Raw genomic sequence first — 27,205 nt, forward strand, 5'->3', positions numbered from 1 at the left:
CCCTTTATTCCTGCAACAAAGTTTTTGCAAATTTCTTCTCTCTCAAATCATACATTATCAAGAGAAGCTTTCAGGAAAAAAAAAAAAAAAAGGAATTTACATTCATTCCAATTGCTACCTTGAAAATGCTATTGCTTATTGCTTGCACTTCAAATGAGTTACCATATAGTACATTTAAGGACAATCATACACCCGAAAGCCAGCAAAAGAAATGCTCCAAGGACAATTTTGAACCTGTTTGAAGAAAAGTATTGAAAACTGACCACTGTAGCAGCAGCAGTCAGAGATGGAGGGGCTGAGGTGAAGCTGATACCAGGCTGCCCAGCAGGCCCAGGGGTACAAACACATCACAATGCCTATGATAAGCAACCAAACAATGAACTCGCCTCCAAACTGCAATTTCTGCAGTGCAATTACTCAGAGGCCTTTGATCAAAGATGTATAATGTTCTAGCCCGTGAATGCCAAAATCACAAGTCATCGCCACCTCCTTCCAAAGCTGTCTGTCATTAATTCTGAAGTGGAAAGCCCTCGCTACAGTGAAAATAGTCAAAACCAAAAGAGATTAAAAAACAACGCAAACGAAAAACAAAGCAAACCCACATAACACACACAAATCCCTTTCCACCCCACACTCCACAGAAGGTACTCTGAAATCAAAGTAAAATGGGATCTGCCAAACTCTAGGTAAACCTGGAGAGGAGAAAGAGTCCCCACTGTCCCTGAATTTATTCTTCCCACCCTTCCGAAACTTATGTTCCCAGATGACCATATTCAATCCCATTAACTAGAACAAAGCCTTCATTTTCTACAATATGATTGCAGAGTTTTACAAAATGAACATATGATCGAACTCTTACAGTGATTTAAATTTATACCCCGGTCTCTATAACCAATAATCACACCCTTTCTGGGGGGAAGTTTTGATGTGGAGAAGGTTTCTGGCTCATAACACATGGAAAGGGTATAAATGTTGTGGGAAAGAAAACTAGGTAGTCACAATTTAATTGACATTCAATGCCAATGCCTAGAAATAGCTATGAGTGTGGCTAGTCCTGGTGGGAATAGACCAGACCTGCATTTAGGGCATGGCCAAGTGCTCTCCGATTTCCATCTGGATCTCAGCCTTGGTCTTGCGTGGAGAGGCGAGGAGGTGTTACCTTATCTCTAAGTCATTATCTTAAAATAGATAATGGAAATGAATTAAAACCTTAAACTGGGTTTTTCCAAATAAATTCATTAGGTAATACATATTAAGTACCTCATTCAAGCAGATAATCTACTTCATTTCCAAACATTTTTCAGTATTCAGATGAAAGCTTTGAAGCATTAACCCTAAATATACAAAGTTTCTTCAGAGTGTTGTGACCATATTTATAGCACCATAATAATATACTATAATAATATATACTATTGCCATATATGTTTATAAGAGTTTTATCAACTTATCCGCTGATGTTTGGAGAGGTCCCTTGCTTTCTGCCTCATATTATTCATTCTTTCTTTCTTTTTCTGGTTCCTTTATCCATTCCTCTGGAACAGATTTTTAAGTGCTAGGTACAAAGGTTTTAACAATTAATAAGACAAAAATCCCTGCTATCAAAAATTTCATAGGTTCTCTGAAAGAAAAGGACAGCTAGGAAAGCAGAACCAGAACAAACTCTCCAAAGCAAATGCTTCAAGCCTCCCAGGCTCTTTCTTCTTCAACATCCCCAATGCCCACCTTCTAGCAAAAAGTGTACAGAGGTACAGAGGGACAAAGTCACGGGTTCTTTCTTCCTCATTTCCATAGAGAAAATTATGTCCTGCAGATGAGGTCCAACATCTCTTCACTACTTCTAGCTTTGTGTGGGGTGTGTGTGTGTGTGTGTGTGTGTGTGTGTGTGTTGACACCCAGTTCTAACAGATAGGTAAGGTTTCAGGGCGGTAGGGTGGGATTCAGCTAATTCATAAGCAATTTGCAAAGTTGGAAAGGAAGACAGTATTATAGATAATATACTCTATGGTATCAGGCTGAATAAAGAGCAAAGGGTTTTTTAACTAGAAAGAAATAGATTACGTTATAAACATTTAGGTGGTTTTAGTCTAATTTAGGTCAATGCAGTCTGCAATCTAAAGAACTATGGTTCTTAGATTAGCTATGGTTCCTAGCATAATTACTGGAACAGACCTAAGCCATTAACCAAGGCTCAGAGAACCAGCTGGCTGACAACACAGTGGCTATACAATGGTGGACACTGATTCACTCACTCATTCATTCATTGATTTGTTCATTTAACAAACATTTGTTGACTACCTACCAGAGGGCAGATACTCTAATAAACAAGCCTAGACTTATGGAGCCTGTCTATACACTAGACACTGGCCTAAGTACTATCAATAATGCTCCCAGGAATCCTGTGGGTCACTGAAACATGAGCAAGTGAGGTAACCAGTAAGTGATGAAACCAAGATACCAATGTAGGCAGGCAGGCTCCAGGGAAAAATGATGCATGACACAGTCCCAGTTCACGTGGGGCTCTCAGTATAGACGGGGGCCCCAGAGCAAATAAACAACTTATTGACTGTGAATCATTCTCTGCTAGAGGTGTACCCATGGGCTCTGGAATCCCAGAAGAGATTTACATATGGTCAAGCATCACCTGTTTACTTGCATTCTCCACCCACACAGTTCCTTCATTTACTCCCTCTCTCCTCACTTTGAAAAGAAAATCAAATTTTAAAATCTAAAATTTTCTTTCTCACTTAATAGGATTTTTTCCCTTTCCCTTGATATGTGTTGAGGTAATTACACCTGGCTTAAAACAACTGTTTTTCAAGAACCTATTCTGTATTAGGCATTGTTTGAGGGGTGGAAGTTCAAATACTTCAAGTATGTATTTGAACTGCAACTCCCTCCAACCATAGCTGTTTCTCATTAAGGCCCAGGGTTGCCTGGTCTTTCTCTGTTCCAAGATATGAAAAAAATCTAAACTTTTCTCTCAATATTTTAATAAAGGATGCTAATTCAGGTGTTTTGAAAATACAGTGAAGGACAAATACAATGTATTTCTCAGGCTGATCTTAGCCTATAGATCTCAGGTTACAGTTTCTGTTTGAAAGTTACTAAAGTTTGGTTTCTGCCCTTGAGGAGCTCAGAACATAGTGATAAGATAGTAATGGAAGAGAGAGAGAAAAAAAATTATATGTGAGAGAAAGATGATAAGTTCCAAAGAAAAGGAACATTATACATCACAGAGAGGAATTACACTTCCGGCTAAGATCCAGCAAAGGGCAGCTGATGCAATATTTGTGCTGGCCTTGAAGGATGTGAGCAATTTTACAGGCACTTACGGGTAACAAAGGGCGTATGAAGCACACGGACAGGTGAGTTAAGCTGCACAGGTGGAAAAATGCAGGCTGCATCATGGCAAAGAGAAAGAGGGCTGTTAGGATTTCTTCTGGGTTGTGAAGGGATAAAGTGAAAGATACAAACGGTGAGGCAGACTGGATTCTGCAGGACTGTGCAATTCATTGTGATACTTTATTCTGTAGGGTATAGTTCCAAAATACACCAATACACAAGATGTTAGGCATCCTTCAATAAAATAAATAAAATAAAGTTTGGAAGTCCAAAACTTGCGGAAAGGCTCTATACCATATCAATCTCTGGATGATTCTTAAAACAGATTCACAAGTTAGATGCTCTAAGAACTGGCCCCTGCATCTAGTCATGAAATCTCTTTAGCTCTGTTAACCTGGCTTATTATTTGATCATAGAACTTTTTTTTCTTAGAACATTCGTTTTTACCCCCAAAAGGAACAAAATAAAATTCCATCAATGTTGCTGGATGCAACAGGAAAGCCATTTAGGCCCTCATGCCATGGAGTGATGGTTACTGGTAGTTGTGATGCCTTAAAGACCTTGTACGAGGAGTGTGAACCAGGAAAAAAGGGAGAGACCAGTATAGAAAATCATCTAGGAGGCGATCACAATAATGGTTTTCTATCATGTAGCACTCCCTGTGTGCTCCAGATATCACATGAGGTGCTGTTCATCTTGTACATAGTGTAATGAGAGCCAGAATTAAGGTAAAAACAGCAGTCACTATCCAGTTTCAGGGAAAAAATAGATCAACCAGTATTCATCACCTCCCTTCCCATTGTCTCAGCTTCCTCTATAATGTTTCCCTGTCTTTTCTCCCCTAGCACAGGTACATGTGCCCTGTAACTTCATTTGAAAGAAAACAAACATTTGACATTTGAACGCTGCCATTAAACCATTTTTCCAATAATTGAGATTCATTCCCCTCTCTTTATTGCTCTCTGCCCTTTCTTTAAGATATGTCATAAGCTAAAAACTAACAGGGAAAATGGGTCATTAACTATGCCAAATCCTACTTTCTCCTTTTCTTCTCCTGGGTTCTAACACATAAGGATCAACAGCCAAGAGGAAACAAACTTCAATTTTTGTTAAGAAGTGAGCAAGTGCTTGATCTCCTTCCCACACCCCTCTCCCTACAAGACTGCTCTGATATTATAGCTAGAATACTAGGCAGAGGCCAGAAGCAGCAAAAAGGCTTTGGTTTCCCACAACCCCTCTCTAAAGAGCTGGATCTTTAGAGCAGATTCCAAGCCTACTTATCCAAACATCCATTTGCATGAGGAGTAACTATCAGGACTTCCTCCGCCCTCCGCCCCACCCCCCACCCCATACAGGGGCAACAGAGAGTTTGGAGGAGGGTCAGAGCTGCTAGGAAAGGCCACCGTGTCTGCATAGCCTGGAGACTAGAAGTGCAAACATGGGCATGAAGATGGCCCAGGCCGGCCATGAGAGGTTGGTCCCTCCATCATTTGGCCATGGGAGGGAGAAGAATACCTTCCTGTCTCTCTTCATCACTGCAAGTCTGCCAGATAGGGAAAGACAATCCATGAATGTCGGACTTTGCCAATCACATCCACAGATTCTCTCTTGTGGAGGAGAAAGATAAGATGGAAAAGGTTGTAAACTAAGGAGCAGAAATTCCCCTTTCTTAGGGCTGAGGGTAAAACATGATCTGGGAACAAAAGCATTCCTTTTTCCCCAAAGGATATTATTTTAGGAAAGATGGACAAATCTTCTGCATAAAATTCTTTCTCCACTGAGATATCAGATTCCATCATCAATAATGTATCCAGGATGGCCTTTCACACTGTCCTCTGACTATGATCTCTTTCAATATGAATAGCCCTGAAAGGGGTAACCTAAACAGAATCTAGTACAATACTTTGATGGGAATTGGTTTTGCCTAGGGCTACATGGGAAGCTGGGGTACTGGGAACAAGAAGGCATGCTCAGAAAAAAAAGGAAATGGAAGAGCCCCAAGGACACTTGTGTCTCCTTCATAATTACACACCTGCTTGGATGCTGATATGCAAATACTATCATGTTCTCCATCGATTTCAAGGATGACTTTGGGTAAAGTCCTGGATGTTAACAATGCTCCATCCCCTGGTTTTTCAGTAAAAATACCATCTGGGAAATGTGGGAATTTATACAAGAAAATTATATATATATATATATGATTTTGTAATAGATAAAATTAACTTGGTGATAGAATCCTAACATATCATTTAAGCATAACAATTATACATTATATATAAGTATATATTAATATGTTATATAATAAATGCTATCGATACTATGTCTATATTGTCTAATTATATAATTGATAATTACATATCAATATATTATATAATTATAATATAAGGGATATGTTAGAGTTCTATTAGCAAGTTACTTTAATCTACTTTATTTTAACACAATTGGAGGAAGAGTGGAAGACATCTGAATTAAAATGATTTCTGAGGTTGATTAATTTCTACGAATATTTTCTAAGAAGGAACAAAATAACCAGATTTATGATACCCTTTGCATCCTTATTTTTAGAATAATTCAAAATAGAAATTATGGCACAAATTGGGGTGAAAATGTAAAGCAATTACTTTCAATTTTGTCACCTTAATTATTTCCAGTGGAACAGAAACTCTTTCAGGGAGATGTGGGTTTGGGATTTTTAACAGTGTGTGAAAGTGCTTGATGCCCTGACAAGGTCACTTAAAATATGGGAGTTCAATGACGCAGCCCTCTCAGTGAAGACGAAGACCCGGCTACCCTACGGTGGCTGAGGAAAAACATGACAACGTAACAATAGACCCGCATGCTGGGAGGAGAAGTAATTTATTTTCCCTGTATTCTCTTTGCAGGGTATCACCCAAAGAGTCAAATGCATGTCCAGGCATGCATAAAGCAAGAGACTAGAAATTAATTTGCTGCCCCCATAGAACTTGCAGTTACTGCATGCTAAGCTGATGTGCTTATCTTTGGAAGTTCATCCTCGAAGGCTGAATAAAATTTCTGCTGTTCAGCTTTTTATATGAAGTAGTATACTGTTTGCTTAAAAATGGAAAGCTCATTTTATCAAGTATTCTTGCGACCGTGATTATGTTCTTCAGAATATTAGCTCTGCAACTATTTTTCAAATGAGTATTTTTTATAGTTTGCACTGCTGACTTACTATCACCTCTCTGAGAGGGAGTTTCTCAGGCGTTTTCACCTTCTGTCCATATCACGTTTCACTCTCCTGCAGGATTTAGAACTAGAGTCCAGCAGGCGAAGTGATTTAAGGGCAGGACAACGGGAAATGGGTGCCTTCTTTTTTTACAAAGTCATGGTCCTGTACTTGCATCCAACTTTGTTTTGGGGGAAGCATATTTTTAATCTATGTTCTACTACGTGACGTAGTCACCTTTACAAACACGAGGACAGATTAAATTCGTCCTCAGAATTCAGAATTTCTTTTCACAAAATTGAAAACCTTTGGTAACTGTTGCAAAGTCACAGTGTTCTTGGGTGCTTAGGTTTGTGCCAGAGACATGACATTAAAGGGGGAGAAAATTCCCGCAGGGACCCCCCTTCCTGCTTTCCCCACCAACAGCTCTCCTTGCTGTGAGTCTGCTCTTAAAGGGTCTACGACACCTACCCCTGCGACACACAAGAGCGTGCTGCTTTCCTACAAGGTGATTGATGGCAAGGAGACACCCAGCGAGGTTGACTGGTTTTTCAAAAGGGATAAAAGGAAAATCACGGAGATCTGTATGAAATGGGGTCTGTGGTAGAGGTGAGAGGAAGGTGAGGACGGGGGTCAATAAAGCTGTTGACAAACATGAAAAGGAGAGGACTTCGAAGAAGGCTGAAAGGACTCTGTAAGCTGGTAATGACTGTAGGAAGAAAAAAAAAAAAAAGACTAGATAGTCATAACCCCAACATTAAAACACCAATAAAGAATTTCTCAGGCATGGGTGTTTTCAATTTTTAAAGAGGTTTGAGATTATCAAAATATTTCTAAAAATCCAAACAGGTATTACCCTAGACCAGGGTTTCTCAATCTTGGCACTGCTGACATTCGGGGCCGGATAACTGTTTGTTGTGAGGGTGTGTTCTGTGCCTGTGGACCGGTTAGCAGCTCCCCAGGCCTCTGCCCACTAGATGGCAGCAGTAGCCCCCGCCCAGAGTCATAACAACCAAAATGTCTCCAGACATTGCCAAATATTTTCTAGGGGTGCAAAATCACCCCTGGCTGAGAACCACTGGTTTTTAACCTTGGCTGCATAATAATACAGTAAACTATCAAAACACAAGTGCAAGCCCATTTCCTAAGATTGATGTTTAAGCGGGCTCTGGTATGGCTCAGTCGTTGCCATGTGTTTGAAGTTCCCAAAATGATGCTTTTCAGTCTAATAAGTCTAATCATCAGTTTAGGGAACAATCAGTGAACGCCTACTACATGCCCAGCACTGCCTTAGATCATGAGAGTACAAAGATGAATGAGACATTGTCCTTAGCCTCGAGAGGCTTAGGATCTAGTGAAGAGATGGACACACAGTAGATACTTTCCCAAGAGGTACTCCATTTCCTTAAAGTTAAATGTTCAGGACACTCTGTCAGCACAGAGGAGGAACTGGTAGCCTAATGGCACAATGTTTGAGATATCACTACATTTCCACCAGAACTGCTAAAGTTCAAAAGCAGCAACCTTCAGGAAGTAAAGCAACTGGAGCTCACATACATAGCAGTTTCACTACTGCATACATGTACACATATATGTACACTTGTACACCTACACACACACACACACACACACCAGAAATGCACACATGGATTGGAATGGTCACAGCACGTAGGAGATGCTCTCTGTGCCTCTCCCAAATCCCCTTAGCACTCTGTTCTCATACATGTCAAGGGCTTCCTAATCTGTGACTCTCTGCCAGGGAGCTTTCTCTGGCCACAGGGCCATGCTGTGCCTTACCTAGAGCAGCTGAAAGGGCCTGAAGTTACAATTCCTGGAGCAGCCATCAACCAATGACAAACAAGAGCTGTTCCATCCAAGCTAGTGAGTACCTGTGGTTTTCTGTCCCAACCCCCATTCTATGCTCTTTCCCAAAGGACCCCAGGGAGAATGAGGCCCACTGGCGCTCATCCACATACTCTGTATTGGATTCATTCCTGTCTATATCTTATTTCTCCATTTCCCTATAAACTCCTAAATCAACTATTTGAACCCAAATCTAGTCTTAAGGTTTACTTCTGGGATAACCCAGCTAAAGATGCAGCATTATTCATATAAGCTAAAGACTTAAAAAAGAAAATACACGTCCATCAACAGAAGCACGGCTAAATAAACTGTGGCACATCTATATACTAAAATGCTATACAGCGATAAAAGTAAACCAAATATACCTTAACACTACTTGAATGAATCTCACCCAACTTAATTTAGAGCAAAAGATATTAGAAATAACATAATCCATACTTTATGATTACTACATTAATCTAAAGTTTAATATCAGGTAACACTTGTTCATGGTCCTAAAAGGTATGATGGTGGTTATCTTTGGGAAGAAGGAAGGGTAGAACAGGAACAAGGGGACTGGTAATGTTCCCTTTCCTAACATCCATAATGTTACATGGGAGTTTTCACTTCGTGACAATTCTCTTATTTCTACCCTTTTTCTGTATATGTATTCCCATTAAAAGTTTTTAAAAATCCCATCATAGGGCAATGTGAGAAAAGCAGTAGATTATGTAATGGAGATCAGGACTTGGGAAAGAAAGAGTAGAAGAAGATGTGATAGTTACATTAGCTCACATTAAAGAGGGTCCCTAACCAAAGATTTGGGGGCCACCGTGAACCTTCCAGCTAAAATGAAAATAATAAGCAAAGGCAGGCCCTAAGCCTGCTCCCTGAATTGGGGTTGAGGGAGATTGGAAACTCAGTAATTTCCACTCACTGCCATCTTCTCTGTGCCTTGCCTCCACACTCTTCATTCTTAGCCTAAGAGTAGATTGTTCCTTTCTGAGCTGCCTTGAGTGCCGAACATGTCAGCCATGATATGTAGATACTAGGTAGGGAAACCAGTAAAATACATAATGAAGCATCAGAAGTGTTATCTGTGCTCACTCTTCAGGAGAACTGAAGAGAGGTCTTTACCGAAGTCTTAACACCCTAAAACATGCTTGTTCTTTCAATAGCTTTTCTAGAACACTCACTCTCGCTAGCACCTTAGGTACTTACCGAGCATTTTTCATGTGTGAGACAGCACCTCAGACATCTAGAAGGTGCTGTGCCCCGGCAGCTACTCTCAGTTGATAAATAACCATGGAAACGCTTCAGCAATTGTGTTCCTAATCGGTAGGTAAATTAATTACAGATAGCCGAGGATTCATTTTTATTCTTTCCTGTCTTCCTGACGCAGGATGTTTGTAAAAGATTCTGTTGGCTCTAGCCAAAGGATTTTGATTTCTTTACCCCTTGACCCCTAACAAGGTCTTTCAAAGGAAAAGCCATTTTCTGTCTTCTCATCTATGTCTTTATTCCAATCCATCAGAATAGTGCACGGAAATTTCACTGATGGCCTGGTTGTAAAATTGGAGCCATGTTGCTGCTGGTAGCTTTTGCAATCTTCATTAGTATTTATGGATGCGAACCCAAGCAGCGGCAGTTATATTCCCATTACTGAGAGCCTATTAAGAGCCACATTATTGTCCGACCTTAATTGGACTTCTGTCTGAGAGGAAAAAATAACTGATTTAATTTTCTCCTGCTATTGACCTATGATATTTGTAAGGCATAGACTTGCCTTGTCTCTATGAAATGAGCCCTAGGAGGGCTGGTCACCTTGGTACAAAACTTCTCGAATAAATCCATTTGAAACTGGGGTCAGAACTGATCGTTTGATGAGCTAAACTGAGAAGTCATTCTCCTGACTCAAGGCCAGATCAGGTTCCTTCTGTAAAATGAGGACCTGATTTTGAGGCACTAGGGGCAGTGAAGCAGATTTTGGAGAAGGCTCTAAGTCTTTGTGGGGAAAAATAAAAAATAAAACTCCGCCATCTTTCCAGTTCTTCCCCCCACCCCTTTAGTTTGGGTTTTTTCGTGCTGTTACAACAACGAAGGTGAAGTGATTTACTTTTCCATGTTGAGTGATGCTTGCTCCCTTGGGGAGATTCAACTGGAGAAATAGGAAACTCCAGAGCTTCCTGTACAGCTCAGCTCCAGAGAACCATGCTTCCGGTTCACTGGACTTGAACTATTTCCCAGATGAGTCATCTGACGCAGAGGCAATGCTAAGCGCATCATGAAGGCGACAGGATCAATACTTTCACGCTGCTCTGTCACTTCAAGTCGCCCCAGCAGCACCTGAGAAAGCGCTTGGTTTTCCTACCTGCCTCTCAGGCTGGTCGTGTTTGGATCAGCATTCTGGTACAGGATGACTATTCTCCGTTGTGAAATATTTGACCGATGTGGTTTCCTCTTTCTTCTAGGTTCTCCTTTCATTCTTTTTCCTTCTAAGTATAGACATAGCAGCCCTTTATTCCAAACTACAGATCAGGACACTTCTGCTGACAATGGATTTTTGTTTAAAATTTGTAATGTGTTCATTTGAAAGACTTTAATATGCTTTCTTGATTTAAACGATTTAGACACTAGACCACATTTTGTTAGATATTTAACAAGACAAATTTAGTAAGGGGAAAATTTATATTAAAAAACAAAACTCCACCAAAGGACTATTTACTTGTTCACCACCCAGTTGTCAAGGACTTGTGATAATATTTGCAGCAGTATCATTTTCCTAATTTATTTACTTTGCAAGCTGACCTAGCTCAATTATTCTTTGTACTTTTTTCAACTTTATAATTTATTTTTATCAAAAGTACATAATTTTTTTACGTGACTTTGACAAGCTTATAAGAAAGAGCAATAGTCTCTTGTCACCCTTTCCCAGGCCAAGTTCGTTCAATTATTTACTTTGACTCTTTTGATAATGTCCTCCATTTTCTCTGTCTTTCTCAAAGGTCTGTTGATTGACTGTTGAAATTCTACAGAATGTTCTCAATTTTTTGTTTTATTTTCTACTTTCCTTCTCAGCATTTTTGTCAAACTTTAAGAGTTTTCTCAAATTTAACTTTCAATTCGTATACTGAATTTCTCTTTCTGCTTTCATTTCCAAAAGTTCATTCTTGTTCTCTGAATGTTCCTTTTTAAGAATAGACTGTAGGGCCTCCCTGGTGGCGCAGTGGTTGAGAGTCCGCCTGCCGATGCAGGGGATACGGGTTCGTGCCCCGGTCTGGGAGGATCCCATATGCCGCGGAGCGGCTGGGCCCGTGAGCCATGGCCGCTGGGCCTGCGCATCCGGAGCCTGTGCTCCGCAACGGGAGAGGCCACAACAGTGAGAGGCCCGCATACCGCAAAAAGAAAAAAAAAAAAAAAAAAAGAATAGACTGTACCTATCTCATACACACAGCATCTTTTCTTATCTCTCTGAGCTCATTATTGTTTTAAAGCTTTCGTCTTTTGCTCCCTTCACTGCCTCTATTCTATCCAAGTTTCCTTTTCTGATTGTTTAAGTCTTTCTCTTTCAGGTTGGAAGTTTACTCAACTATTGGTGATCCTTGACTGTAAATGTATGTTTTCCTTTTTTATTATTATATTTTGAATAGGTAATAAAATCATATGCTTCAAAACACAAAAAACATATAAAAGAATTTGGTAAAAATTTCCCTCCTATCTTTGCCATGCATCTGCTCGCTTTGAATCTCTTGACATTGATAACTGCTATCCCTGGGCATCCTTCAAGAGTTCCTTTATGCATAGAAGAGAAAAAAGAACAGATTCTTCTGTTTTCTCCATTTACATAAAAGATAGCATATTAAATGTTAAATTAACTGTATTATACTTTGTTTTACAGATAATTGTGTGACTTTTAGATTTTTTTATAGCTTCAAAATATGTGCAACATAGAACACTTCCTCATTTCTCTTCAGAGCTGTATAGTATTCCTTGTCTTCAGGTAAAGTGGGTCTATTTATGGATATCTCATACAACTCCACTGGTTCTTTTCCATGCATTCATGAGTCAGGACCACAATGTTTTAATGATCGAGGCATTATAATATGTACTAATATCTGGTAGTGCTAATGCTCCCTCACTGCTCTTCTTTTTCCTGGCTATTCTTAATGAATTATTTTTCCATATGAACTTTGAGGTCAACTTTTTTTGTTTTTATAAAAAGTTGGAATTTTTATTGAAATTTATTATTTATAAATTATTACTATCATCATTATTATTATTAAAATCAACTAAGAGAGAATCAAATACTATCCAAGAACGTGGTATGTCTTTTCACTGATTCCAGCATTAGTGTTCACACAGGTCTTTCACTTATTTTGTTAAATTTATCCTGAGGTGGTTTTTTTTGTTTGTTTTTGATGCCATTTAAGTGGAATGTTTTCTTTCGATTATAATTTCTATATATAAACTATTTTTTCCAATATGTCTTAGCAAATCTTTTAGGAATTCATTGTATCAACAGAAGCAACTGATCATTACTACATTCCCAGTCCCCACATGGGAGAGTCAGGAGAAATAAATCTTGCAGCATTAGTCCCCTAGAATGACAAGATTAATTAATATATTTTATTTGTGTTTGGAATAGTATATCCTCAAATTTTAATTTTTAAATATTTTTATTATGAAATACTAAACCATACAAAGAATATACTTAACTCAGTGCAATTTATGAAGCACAACAATAAAATAATCATCCATGAAAAACACCCCATCCAAACAAGAAACAAAATATAATAAATTGGTATCCACCTTTGTGCTCTTCCCTATCCCATCCTTTGCATACCACCACTCCATCCCATATGCACTATCCTGAATTTTGTCATTATCATTCATTTAGTTTATTCATTACCATTCATTTATCACTTCTGTATGTATTCCCAAATGATACGTTTAGATGTGTTTATCTTACAACTTAGTGTTCCTTATCTTAGAACTTTATGAAAGTGGAGTTACATTGCCTTTTCACACATTATAGCTTTTAAAATACATTTATCTGTTGTTACTTTAATTTCACAACAATATATTATTGTTAATAATCCACAAAATAATTTGTGATTGCTGTTGGAAACTGGTGTTGATTCCAGTTTTTTTTCTCACTTATATACAGTACTACCAACATTCATTTACATGTTCCTGGTACATATGTGCAAGAATCGTACAATGTGACAAAACGTTCACAATTCATTAATTCTAGGTGACTCCAATGCAATCATGTCCATTATACTTTTCTTTCATCATTACTGTGGGTTTGAAATTTTTCAAAATAAAAAGGTCAGAAAGTAGTTGACCTAGCAATCCCACTCCTGGGTATATATGCAACAAAACCTAAAACACTAATTTGAACCCCAATGTTCATAGCAGCATTATTTACAATAGCCAAGACATAAACAACCGAAGTGTCCATCAACAGAGGAATGGATAAAGAAGCTGTGGTATATATATACAATGGAATACTTCTCAGCCACAAAAAAGAATGAAATTTTGCCATTTGCAGCAACATGGATGCACTTGGAGGGCATTACACTAAATGAAATAAGTCAGAAAGAGAAAGACAAATACTGTATGTTATCACTTATATGTGAAATCTTAAAAAATACAGTAAACTAGTGAATATAACATAAAAGAAGAAGACTCACAGAGAGAACAAACTAGTGGTTACCAGCGGGGGGAGGGGCAAAATAGGGGACGGGTGTGGGAGGTACATACTATTGGGTATTAGACAGACTTAAGGATGTGTTGTACAACACAGGGAATATAGCCAATACTTGTAATAACTGTAACTGGAAAGTAACATGTAAAAATCATATAAAAACAAAAAATTAAAACCTAAAAATAAAAAATAAAATAAAATTGCCACTAACAACAACAATAAAAAAGGTAGGAAGCAAAAAAAACTGATGAAACTCTACCTATATTCTGCACGCACTGATTTAAAATAGCCTACAGAGCAACAGCCAGCTCTACCCACCACCAGTCCCTCACATCAGGAAACTTGCACAAGCCTCTTAGATAGACTCATCCACCAGAGGGCACACAGCAGAAGCAAGAAGAACTACAATCCTGCAGCCTGTGGAACAAAAACCACATTCACAGAAAGACAGACAAGATGAAAAGGCAGAGGGCTATGTACCAGATGAAGAAACAAGATAAAACCCCAGAAGAACAACTAAATGAAGTGGAGATAGGCAGCATTCCGGAAAAAGAATTCAGAATAATGATAGTGAAGATGATCCAGGACCTCGGAAAAAGAATGGAGGCAAAGATTGAGAAGATGCAAGGAATGATTAACAAAGACCTAAAAGAATTAAAGAACAAACATAGATGAACAATACAATAACTGAGATGAAAACTACACTAGAAGGAATCAATAGAATAACTGAGGCAAAAGAATGGATAAGTGACCTGGAAGACAGAATGGCGGAATCCACTGCCATGGAACAGAATAAAGAAAAAAGAATGAAAAGAAATGAAGACAGCTTAAGAGATCTCTGGGACAACATTAAACACAACAACATTCACATTAGAGGGGTCCCAGAAGGAGAAGAGAGAGAGAAAGGACCTGAGAAAATATTTGAAGAGATTATAGTCGAAAACTTCCCTAACATGGGAAAGGAAATAGCCACCCAAGTCCAGGAAGCACAGAGAGTCCCATACAAGATAAACTCAAGGAGAAACACGCTGAGACACATAGTAATCAAATGGGCAAAAATTAAAGACAAATAAAAGTTATTGAAAGCAGCAAAGGAAAAACGACAAATAACATACGAGGGAACTCCAGTAAGGGTAACGGCTGATTTCTCAGCAGAAACTCTACAAGCCAGAAGGGAGTGGCATGATATACTTAAAGTGATGAAAGGAAAGAACCTACAACTAAGATTAATCTACCCAGCAAGTATCTCATTCAGATTCAATGGAGAAATCAAAAGCTTTACAGACAAGCAAAAGCTAAGAGAATGCAGCACTACCAAACCAGCACTACAGCAAATTTAAAGGAACTTCTCTAACTGGGAAACACAAGAGAAGAAAAGGACCTACAAAAACAAACCCAAAACAATTAAGAAAATGGTAATAGGAACGTACATATTGATAATTACCTTAAATGTGAATGGATTAAATGCTCCAACAAAAAGACACAGGTTCACTGAATGGATACAAAAACAAGACCCATATATATGCTGTCTACAAGAGACCCACTTCAGACCCAGGGACACATACAGACTAAAAGTGAGGGGATGAAAAAAGATATTCCATGCAAATGGAAATCAAAAGAAAGCTGGAGTAGCAATACTTACATCAGATCAAATAGAATTTAAAATAAAGAATGTTACAAGAGACAAGGAAGGACACTACATAATGATCAAGGGATCAATCCAAGAAGAAGATATAACAATTATGAATATATATGCACCCAACAAAGGAGCACCTCAATATGTAAGGCAACTGCTAACAGCTATAAAAGAGGAAATTGACAGTAGCATAATAATAGTGGGGGACTTTAACACCTCACTTACACCAATGGACAGATCATCCAAACAGAAAATTAATAAGGAGACACAAGCTATAAATGACACAATAAACCAGATAGATTTAATTGATATTTATAGAACATTCCATACAAAAACTGAAGATTACACTTTCTTCTCAAGTGCGCACGGAATATTCTCCAGGATAGATCACACCTTGGGTCACAAATCCAGCCTCAGTAAATTTAAGAAAATTGAAATCATTTCAAGCATCTTTTCTGACCACAACACTATGAGACTAGAAATCAATTACAGGGAAAAAAACTTAAAAAACACAAACACATGGAGGCAAAACAATACGTTACTAAATAACCAAGAGATCATTGAAGAAATTAAAGAGGAAATCAAAAAATACCTAGAGACAAATGACAATGAAAACACGAAGATCCAAAACCTATGGGATGCAGCAAAAGCAGTTCTAAGAGAGAGGTTTATAGCAATACAAGCCTACCTCAAGAAACAAGAAAAATCTCAAATAAACAATCTAACCTTACACCTAAAGGAACTAGAGAAAGAAGAAAAAACAAAACCCAAAGTTAGCAGAAGGAAAGAAATCATAAAGATCAGAGCAGAAATAAATGAAATAGAAACAAAGAAAACAATAGCAAAGATCAATAAAACTAAAAGCAGGTTTTTTGAGAACATGAACAAAATTGATAAACCATTAGCCAGACTCATCACGAAAAAGAGGGAGAGGACTCAAATCAACAAAATTAGAAATGGAAAAGAAGTTACAACAGACACTGCAGAAACACAAAGCATCCTAAGAGACTACTACAAGCAACTCTATGCCAATAAAATGGACAACGTGGAAGAAATGGACAAATTCTTAAAAAGGTATAACCTTCCAAGACTGAACCAGGAAGAAATAGAAAATATGAACAGACCAATCAGAAGTAAAGAAATTTAAATTGTGATTAAAAATCTTCCAACAAACAAAAGTCCAGGACAAGATGGCTTCACAGGTGAATTCTATCAAACATTTAGAGAAGAGCTAACACCCATCCTTCTCAAACTCTTCCAAAAAGTTGCAGAGGAAGGAACACTCCCAAACTCATTCTATGAGGCCACCATCATCCTGATACCAAAACCAGACAAAGATACTACAAAAAAAGAAAATTACAGACCAATATCACTGATGAATATAGATGCCAAAATCCTCATCAAAATACTAGCAAACAGGATCCAACAACACATTAAAAGAATCATACACCATGGACAAGTGGGATTTATCCCAGGGATGCAAGCATTCTTCAATACATGCAAATCAATCAATGTGATACACCATATTAACAAACTGAAGAAGAAAATCTATATGATCATCTCAATAGATGCAGAAAAAGCTTTTGACAGAATTCAACACCGATTTATGATAAAAACTCTTCAGAAAGTGGGCATAGAGTGAACCTACCTCAACATAATAAATGCCATATACGACAAACCCACAGAAAACATCATTCTCAATGGTGAAAAACTGAAAGCATTTCCTCTAAGATCAGGAACAAGACAAGGATGTCCACTCTCACAACTATTATTCAACATAGTTTTGGAAGACCTAGCCATGGCAATCAGGGAAGAAAAAGAAAGAAAAAGAATACAAATTGGAAAAGAAGAAGTAAAAGTGTCACTATTTGCAGATGACATGATACTATACATAGAGAATCCTAAAGATGCCACCAGAAAACTACTAGACCTAATCTATGAATTTGGTAAAGTTTCAGGATACAAAAGTGATGCACAGAAATCTCTTGCATTCCTATACACTAATGATGAAAAATCTGAAAGAGAACTTAAGGAAACACTCCCATTTACCACTGCAACAAAAAGAATAAAATACCTAGGAATAAACCTACCTAGGGAGACAAAAGACCTGTATGCAGAAAACTATAAGACACTGATGAAAGAAATTAAAGATGATACCAACAGATGGAGAGATATACCATGTTCTTGGATTGGAAGAATCAATATTGTGAAAATGACTATACTACCCAAAGCAATCTACAGATTCAATGCAATCCCTATCAAATTACCAATTCATTTTTTACAGAACTAGAACAAAAAATCTTAAAATTTGTATGGAGACACAAAAGATCCCAGAGATCCAAAGCAATCTTGAGAAAGAAAAACGGAGATGGAGGAATCAGACTCCCTGACTTCAGACTATACTACAAAGCTACAGTAATCAAGACAATATGGTACTAGCACAAAAACAGAAATATAGAGCAATGGAACAGGATAGAAAGCCCAGAGATAAACCCACGCACCTATGGTCAACTAATCTATGACAAAGGAAGCAAGGATATACAATGGAGAAAAGACAGTCTCTTCAGTAAGTGGTTTTGGGGAAACTGGACAGCTACATGTAAAAGAATGAAATTAGAACACTCCCTAACACCATATACAAAAATAAACTCAAAATAGATTAGAGGCCTAAATGTAAGACCAGACACTATAAAACTCTTAGAGGAAAACATAGGAAGAACAGTCTTTGACATAAATCACAGCAAGATCTTTTTTGATCCACCTCCTAGAGTAATGGAAATAAAAACAAAAATAAACAAATGGGATCTAATGAAAATTAAAAGCTTTTGTACAGCAAAGGAAACCATAAACAAGAGGAAAAGACAACCCTCAGAATGGGAGAAAATATTTGCAAATGAATCAACAGACAAAGGATTAATCTCCAAAATATATAAACAGCTCATGCTGCTCAATATTAAAAAACAAATAACCCAATCCAAAAGTGGGCAGAAGACCTAAATAGACATTTCTCCAAACAAGACCTACAGATGGCCAAGAAGCACATGAAAAGCTGCTCAACATCACTAATTATTAGAGAAATGCAAATCAAAACTACAATGAGGTATCACCTCACACCAGTTAGAATGGGCATCATCAGAAAATCTACAAACAACAAATGCTGAAGAGGGTATGGAGAAAAGGGAACCCTCTTGCACCGTTGGTGGGAATGTGAATTGATACAGCCCGTATGGAGAACAGTATGGAGGTTCCTTAAAAAACTAAAAATAGAATTACCATATGATCCAGCAATCCCACTACTGGGCATATACCCAGAGAAAACCATAATTCAAAAAGATACATGCACCCCAATGTTCACTGCAGCACTATTTACAATAGCCAGGTCATGGAAACAACCTAAATGCCCATTGACAGACGAATGGATAAAGAAGATGTGGTACATATATACAATGGAATGTTAGCCATAAAAAGGAACGAAATTGGGTAATTTGTAGAGACGTGGATGGATCTAGAGACTGTCATACAGAGTGAAGTAAGTCAGAAAGAGAAAAACAAATATCGTATATTAATGCATATATGTGGAACATAGAAAAATGGTACAGATGACCCAGTCTTCAGGGCAGAAATTGAGACACAGATGTAGAGAACAAACGTATGGACACCAAGGGGTGAAATTGGTGGTGGGTGTCGGGTGGTTGTGTGATGAATTGGGCGACTGGGATTGACATGTATACACTAATATGTATAAAATGGATAACTAATAAGAACCTGCTGTATGAAAAATAAATAAAATAAAATTCAAAAAAATTTAAAAATAAAATAGCCTAATGAAAAATAGTGGCTATAAATGACCCAATTTCATTCCTTTCTATGGCTGAGTAATATTCCATTGTATATATGTGCCACATCTTCTTTATCCATTCATCTGTCGATAGGCATTAGGTTGCTTCCACGTCCTGGCTATTGTGAATAGTGCTGCAATGAACATTGGGGTACATGTGTCTTTTTGAAATATGGTTTTCTCAGGGTATTGGGTCATTTGTAGAGATGTGGACGGACCTAGAGTCTGTTATACAGAGTGAAGTCAGAAAGAGAAAAGCAAACGTATATTGACGCATATATGTGGAATCTAGAAAAATGGTACAGATGAACCTATTTGCAGGGCAGGAACAGAGACGCAGACACAGAGAATGGAGGAGTGGACACAGGAGGGGAAGGGGAGAGTGGGATGAATTGGGAGATTAGGACTGACATATATACACTGCCATGTGTACAATACATAGTTAATGGGAACCTGCTGTATAGCACAAGGAGCTCAGCTCTGTGCTCTGTGATGACGTAGATGGGTGGGAAGGAGGTGGGGGGAGGCAGGTCCACGAGGAGGGGATATATGTATACATATAGCTGATTCACTTCTTTGTACAGCAGAAACTAACACAACATTGTAAAGCAACTGTACTCCAATTTTTAAAAAGTGCCTATGTTTTGTAAAAGCCAGAGCTAAAGTCCTCATTTAGGCTCTTTAAAAAACCTACCAATGCTCTGTATATTCAAACGATTAAGAAAAAAAATGGAAATTGAAATATTATTACCAGATTTTCATGAGTAGGAATCAATATCAGAATTCTTATGTTACATCAAGCTAAGTTTGTTTATTCTATGCTTAGAAAAGAGGCATTAAAAATTTCAGGTATTCCTTTTACATGTTACAAATAAGTAAAATGTTGACTATTTTAAAACATTTTACATCAAGTGTTAAGACCCTAGATGTGTTATTAGTTTTGTTATTCTCAACTAGGCCACCAGTCTGTTCCAATATTCAGTTAATGATATCAGATGATTTCCGAAAAAGATTTATAAAAGGAATGTTTTACATCTTTAGTGTATATATTATTAGCTCACATGCCAACAATCTTATCAATAACCCTCTCCGGCTCAGATTATGCAAAACAACCAATTTTCTCACCTTTCAAATATATTATTTTTAAGAATCTTTACATTCAAGAATAGCTGTGAAAATAGTGAAATATTTAAAGCTATAAAATATATTTATTTTACAAATCTTTTCCAGAATGACCTAACAACATCCACTGAACAATGGTGGAGATTGACTGTAGTTGAGAATAAAAAAATTAATAACACATCTGAGGTTCTTATACTTGATGTAAACTATGTTAACATATTCAACATTTTATTTATTTGTAACATGTGAAAGGAGTCTCTAAAATTTTTAATGAAATTTTTCTAAGCATGGACTAAATAAATTTAGTTTTATGTGATCTAAGAATCGTGATATTGATTCCTACTCCTGAAAATATAGCAATAATGTTTCAACTCCTATGTTCATTTGTTCTAACATATTAAAACATAGTCTAAAGCTGTAGTAGTTGCAAAAAAGATCATACTGCTGTGGAAAGAGATCAAGAGAAACAACAAATAACAGAAATGAATTATCCCACAATTTAGTATCTGGCAAATGTTATAAACCAGTAGAAAATGATCAATTTATTTAGCATTTTTACATTTATTTATAATTTATATTTATATTATAATTTGTTGATTAGGAAACAGAGTCAGAAAGGTTAACTTGCCTAAGGACATACAACTATTAAAAGGCAGAGATGAGAATCACGCATAGTCCGTCTAAATCCAAAATTATGCACTCATCTATGACTACAGCGTGTCTCGCTATGAACTTGAAGCCAATCCCCAACTGCAGTACAGACACACACAGACATAGGTGATGGGTTTGAAGAATGTGGCAGAAAACTAGGTGAAGTTTAGCAAAGTCAAATGTAAGTGAGATAACAAGATCACTAGCAGAAAATAAATCATAATAAGTGAGGAATAAATGTGGCATATTGAATTACATTTGCTACCAGACTTTATATATGGTACATTACTGGAAACACCAAGCCTGACACTCTAGAAGCATCTATGCATCCTACGTAGGCAAGAGCTATCAGGTGCAATGTGAGGTTTTCTTTTACCAAGGACCCAAGCAACTCATTGAGGGGCTGTTTCCTCCATAAAATAACTAGACCCAAGAAGAGTAAGCTGTTTCCCACTGGCTGGAACAACATGAGCCCCAGAGAAGACAGAACGGAGCTCAGGGAGGAGGTAGTAAAGACAGCAAAGACCTGCAGAGTAAGAGACTGCAGTGTCCTGCAAATTCCCCTTTCTCATCCATAGCTGTAGTTGGGCACATCAGCTAAGCCACATTTCCCAGCTGCTCTCGAAGTTGGGTGTGACCCTGTAACTAATTTCTAGTCAATAAATGTGAATTAAATCACGTGCCACTTCCAGGTTTATACTTTTAGGAAGCAAGTGTACCTAATTCGTACTCTTTTTCTCCTTCCACTGCATGGATGCTGATGAGAAGGAGGCCCTAGGAATTGGTACAGCTTCAAGATGGAAGGAACGTGGGTTCCTGAATCACTGTGTGGAGGAGAGATACCCACCGACCAAGACCTTAGCCTACTGCACAAGGGAGAAATAAACTTCCATTGTGTTTGAGCCCTTAAACAATTTGGGGTCTATTTACCAACAGAGGCAAGCCTACCCTGACTAATAAAGTTTGTCTCTGCAACAGAGACATCAGCCTCATTCTTCTACGTTTAAGGAAAGAGTAAAGGTCGGCAGTGTGAAATAGGAGGCACAGAGTAGACCAGAGAAGGTGGCATAAAAATGGTGAACAGAATGGCAGCTGATGTTGGCAAGAGAGACACGATGAGCAGCAGCTGGAAGAGAAGAGGAACCAGAGATGCTTAGAGACGTGCTGCTCTTAGGCACTGGCTGTAAGAAAGGGACAGGGTTGAGGGTTACCAATCCTGTACAGTTAGGAACAAACTTTAAAGCAATTACCTAGCTTCTACTGTAGGTGCCTTCAGAATATTCAGGTTGTATGTATGTGGATAGGAGTATGCTATACACAGACACATGCAAATATGTAGTCAGAATGAATAGCCTCCAAAACATGAAAATACTACAGTTGAAGGATTATGGATGAGTGTTCTTTTTTTCTTTCCTTCTGAATTATCTAAACTGTTTAAAAGAAACATACCATCCATTTATAATGAAAATTTTTTTCTTGATTTGAAGGAGAAAAATTCCTCCTTTTAATAATATAGGTTCATGAAAATATTTAATTTCTATTCATAAATATATAAATACGTAATAGAGATGAGATTCGCAGTTTTGTCCAATTCCTATTGTGGAATCTTTCAAGAAATGAATATTTATATACCACCTAAAATATGACTACATGTTCACCGGTTCCCCTGTTAAATTATCAGCTCCTTTGAAGGCAGACACTGTATTGTACTCATGATTATCACTGGCACTTGGCACACAGGAGGCACTCAGGAATGTTAAGTGAATGAATTTATGAATGCTTGAAGACTCCAGTAGTTTTTAATATGCAAATTCAATGGTAATTGATAAATTATCTCAGTCTTGGAATTCCTATTCCCTGTTATCTCAGTTTTGCTAAGTGTATGATATAAAGTCATTGACTGATCACACTTAAGACACCTAAACAGTGTTCTTTTTTTTCTTTTCTTTTACTTTACATGTCACAGCTCCATTCAACCCAAATAAAGGTGCAGATAGCATTGTCAAGTTTGACACTTTTGGAGATGGAATAGGACGTTACAACGTGTTCAACTTCCAGTACATGGGCGGCAAGTATTCCTACTTGAAGGTTGGTCATTGGGCAGAAACCTTATCAGTAGATGTCGACTCTATCCACTGGTCCCGGAACTCAATCCCCACGTCCCAGTGCAGCGACCCCTGTGCACCCAATGAAATGAAGAATATGCAACCAGGGGATGTCTGCTGCTGGATCTGCATCCCCTGCGAGCCCTACGAATACCTGGCTGACGAGTTTACCTGTATGGATTGCGGCCTTGGGCAGTGGCCCACTGCAGACCTATCTGGCTGCTTTGACCTTCCTGAGGACTACATCAGGTGGCAAGATGCCTGGGCCATTGGTCCAGTCTCCATTGCCTGCCTGGGTTTCATGTGTACATGCATGGTTGTGACTGTCTTTATCAAGCACAACAACACACCCTTGGTCAAAGCATCAGGCCGGGAGCTCTGCTACATCTTGTTGTTTGGGGTTGGCCTGTCCTATTGCATGACATTCTTCTTCATTTCCAAGCCGTCACCAGTCATCTGTACATTGCGCCGACTAGGGCTGGGGACCTCCTTCGCTGTCTGTTACTCAGCCCTGCTGACCAAGACAAACTGCATTGCCCGTGTCTTCGATGGGGTAAAGAATGGCGCTCAGAGGCCAAAATTCATCAGCCCAAGTTCTCAGGTTTTCATCTGCCTGGGTCTGATACTGGTGCAAATTGTGGTAGTGTCTGTGTGGCTCATCCTGGAGGTTCCAGGCACCAGGCGGTATACCCTTCCAGAGAAGCGGGAAACAGTCATCTTAAAATGCAATGTCAAAGATTCCAGCATGTTGTTCTCACTTACGTACGATGTGGTCCTGGTCATCTTATGCACTGTGTATGCCTTCAAAACGCGGAAGTGCCCAGAAAATTTCAACGAAGCCAAGTTCATTGGTTTTACCATGTACACCACATGCATCATCTGGTTGGCCTTCCTCCCTATATTTTATGTGACTTCAAGTGACTACAGAGTAAGTCTCGGAATGGTTTCTCCTTTTCCTTCTTCTTGTATCCTGCCACTGTTTTGTTATGTATAATTTAAAAGAGACTCCTTTTATTTCATTTCAGCAATTAGGTAGCTAAATTATAAATGCCATGATGCACCACCATATTGTATATGGAAATTAATTCAATATGTTTTAAAACATTTAATTAGTGCTTGCTATGTGGAAAGCATTGTGCTAGGCACAGAGAGGAAGATAAATGTAAATGGTATGGTCATTCAAGCAATTTATAATCTAGTGGGAGAAAAGTATAATACACACACACACACGCACACGCACGCACACGCCCCTTAAAACTTTTAATTTAATTTAGAAAGTGAATGACAAGAGAATAAGACTTTAAATTAGACACGAGAGGACCTGGCTACCACAGATCGATCTGTAAATTAAAGCAGAGTTGCAACATTAGCCAGGATCAGTTTAAAGATCTAAAAACTTTCACTCAAGCTTCAAATAAGCATAATTATTTCTCTAAAACAAGTTAAAATATGATATTTGTTATACTTTTTCTACAACTTTACTTCCTGTAGATGTGGTATATGTATGTAATCCCTGAATCAGTTAAAACTTTTACTGTCTGTATCCAGGTAACCTAATTAAGTCATTATTCATATAGTCTCCAGTAATATTTAGTTCAGATTTCTGGGCTTCAATATAATGACCATCTCTCCTGAAAGAAATACTTCATGATTCCATCAAAATTTCTCAAGTTGTTGAAACCATCAATCAGTTGCTCTCACATTTATAATTCTCATTTTCGTATCGTCCAATGAGTGAGTATAAGAATTTTTTCCTCTTAAGGCAATTGGTTTTTATTCTCTATATTTCTTAATTCGTCATTAAGTTTTCCAGAGGCCTTATGGTTTCCTTGTTACAACATGATTTCACAAAATAAACTGCCTCTGTAGGTTGGAATAGTCCTCAAATGTTTCTGTTTACCAGCACTTCCTACGTTACCAAGCTCTTGAATATTGCAGCTCAAAAATAAGACAAAGCTACTTAAAGCAAGAGATCAAGAGACTGGCAAAGCTTGATGTGTCTAGTCTAGTAAATTATCCACAACGTTGTGACTGAAACCTATGGACCACCTTAAAGGAGCAGCAAGAAAAATAAAGAATATACATTCAATGTTGGGATAACGGTCAGGCTTTCTATAAGACTACCTATAAAAATCTTTGAAAATCTGTCAAAAGAGAAGACATCAGAACTAAATCAACAAAATCAAAGGTCAGATTATATGCACACGGGAGTCCGTATCTTTCTAGTGTGGGGATTAAATGGAGAACAACAGTTAATGCATTTTAATGCCCCCAATTCTATCTTTTGTCTTTCTATACACATCCTCCTCCTATAGATCTGGAAGGATTTTTTTTTCAGTTCTTAGGAAGCCATCCTTAGTAGACAGGACTTGGGGTATTGGAAATGCAAAATAGTTACAAAGTTATTTGTTCTATCCTCACGTATGATTTGAAACTATTCATTCTCAAAAAAGCTAATGAAAAAATAAAACAAAAATACTACTGAGAAAAAAATTTAATTTTATTGAATGAACTAGCATTTATTCCTAAAACATAAAAAAATGACTTCTTCCTTTAACATGATAGCAATATCATGATTAAATGAAATTAGCTGAAGATACCAGAAGTTTTACCACATGGCAGAAGTTACAAGGAAAATGGGGCAGAGGTTGTAGAGTTGCGTGTTTTAAGGGCTATGCTAGTTAAGGCAATGAATCCCACAGAGATCATCTGAGGTCTCACTTATCCTTGCAAATAATCCCAATCCTAAATTTACAAAAGAAATAAGACAGTAGCCCAGAGCCTCCAACACAGAGGTTTTCATATTCAACCACACACTGAATCAACTGGGTAGCTTTGAAAAAAAAATATTGATACCTGGGGCACAGCCCTAGATATTCTGATTTAATTGGCCTGATCTGTGGCTTAGACATCAGGATTTTTCAAAGCTCCCCAAGTGACTCTCATTTGCAGTCAGGATTGAAACTCCCTGCTCTGATGAATCACATGCTCTTCTTGGCCCACAGATATCTCTAGTTTGGCCTGCACTGTTTTGAAATGTTTGCCAAAGTAAGAAAATTGAGAAATTATACATAACTATCTAGATTCTTGGCTTCTCTTAACAAAATAAAACATGGGGACCCACAATTAGCTGGTTGAGTAGTGCTTATGCCTCTAGACAGAGCCCTCTCACTCCTGTTGCCCACAACGCCCACCAGCCCCTGAATGCTTACACGTGGCTACCCTCACGTATGAATCTGCATAGCCCTATAGGTATTTGAACTCAGGACCCTTGTTTTAGACTGCGATTTAAAATTTCCTGGAGGGAAACCATGAGGCTCGGATAGAATCAGCAGCATTAGAAAGGTACCCAATAATAATCTAAGTACCAGCATTAGGAATTTGGCCATCGGTCAACAAGGTTTATGACTCAGTACTTTGCCACCCACTGGGAGTTATAAAAAAATATAAAGCACTATTCTAGTCTTCAAAAAGCTTACATCTCAGTTGGGAAAAAAATAACAAGCACGAATAAATTCAAGATTAACACAGAGTAGTTTATAATTAAATTGCTGATATAAACTCTTAAATGCCTATTTGTTTCAAAAAAGAGTTGGATCAGTAAGAGCTTGGTCTTTCCAGGAATCTCCTTAAAGAGGTGGGATTTCATCCTGTACCTTGGTAGGAAAGTGCAAGTAAGGTAGTTAGAGTATATAGGGCCTACAGGGAATATTCTTGAGGCAAAATAGAAATGAACCAAGAAGAATGCAATAATATCGGTCATGCTCAAATG

The 27,205-nt window shown here is 38.0% G+C and overlaps 1 protein-coding gene across 1 annotated transcript in view; it reads left to right on the plus strand.

The window, feature by feature from the left end:
- Positions 1 to 27,205, plus strand: part of GRM3 (glutamate metabotropic receptor 3) — a gene marked incomplete at both ends in the record, with an annotated part of 104,662 nt that overhangs the window by 56,000 nt on the left and 21,457 nt on the right. Inside the window, one exon of the mRNA XM_082631574.1 lies at positions 23,295 to 24,361. Within this exon, the coding sequence (XP_082487700.1) occupies positions 23,295 to 24,361 (1,067 nt within the window). The remainder of the gene's footprint in view (positions 1 to 23,294; positions 24,362 to 27,205) is intronic.

This window comes from Mesoplodon mirus, assembly GCF_964341445.2.
Source record: "Mesoplodon mirus genome assembly, chromosome: 9".
Lineage (NCBI taxonomy): Eukaryota > Metazoa > Chordata > Mammalia > Artiodactyla > Ziphiidae > Mesoplodon > Mesoplodon mirus.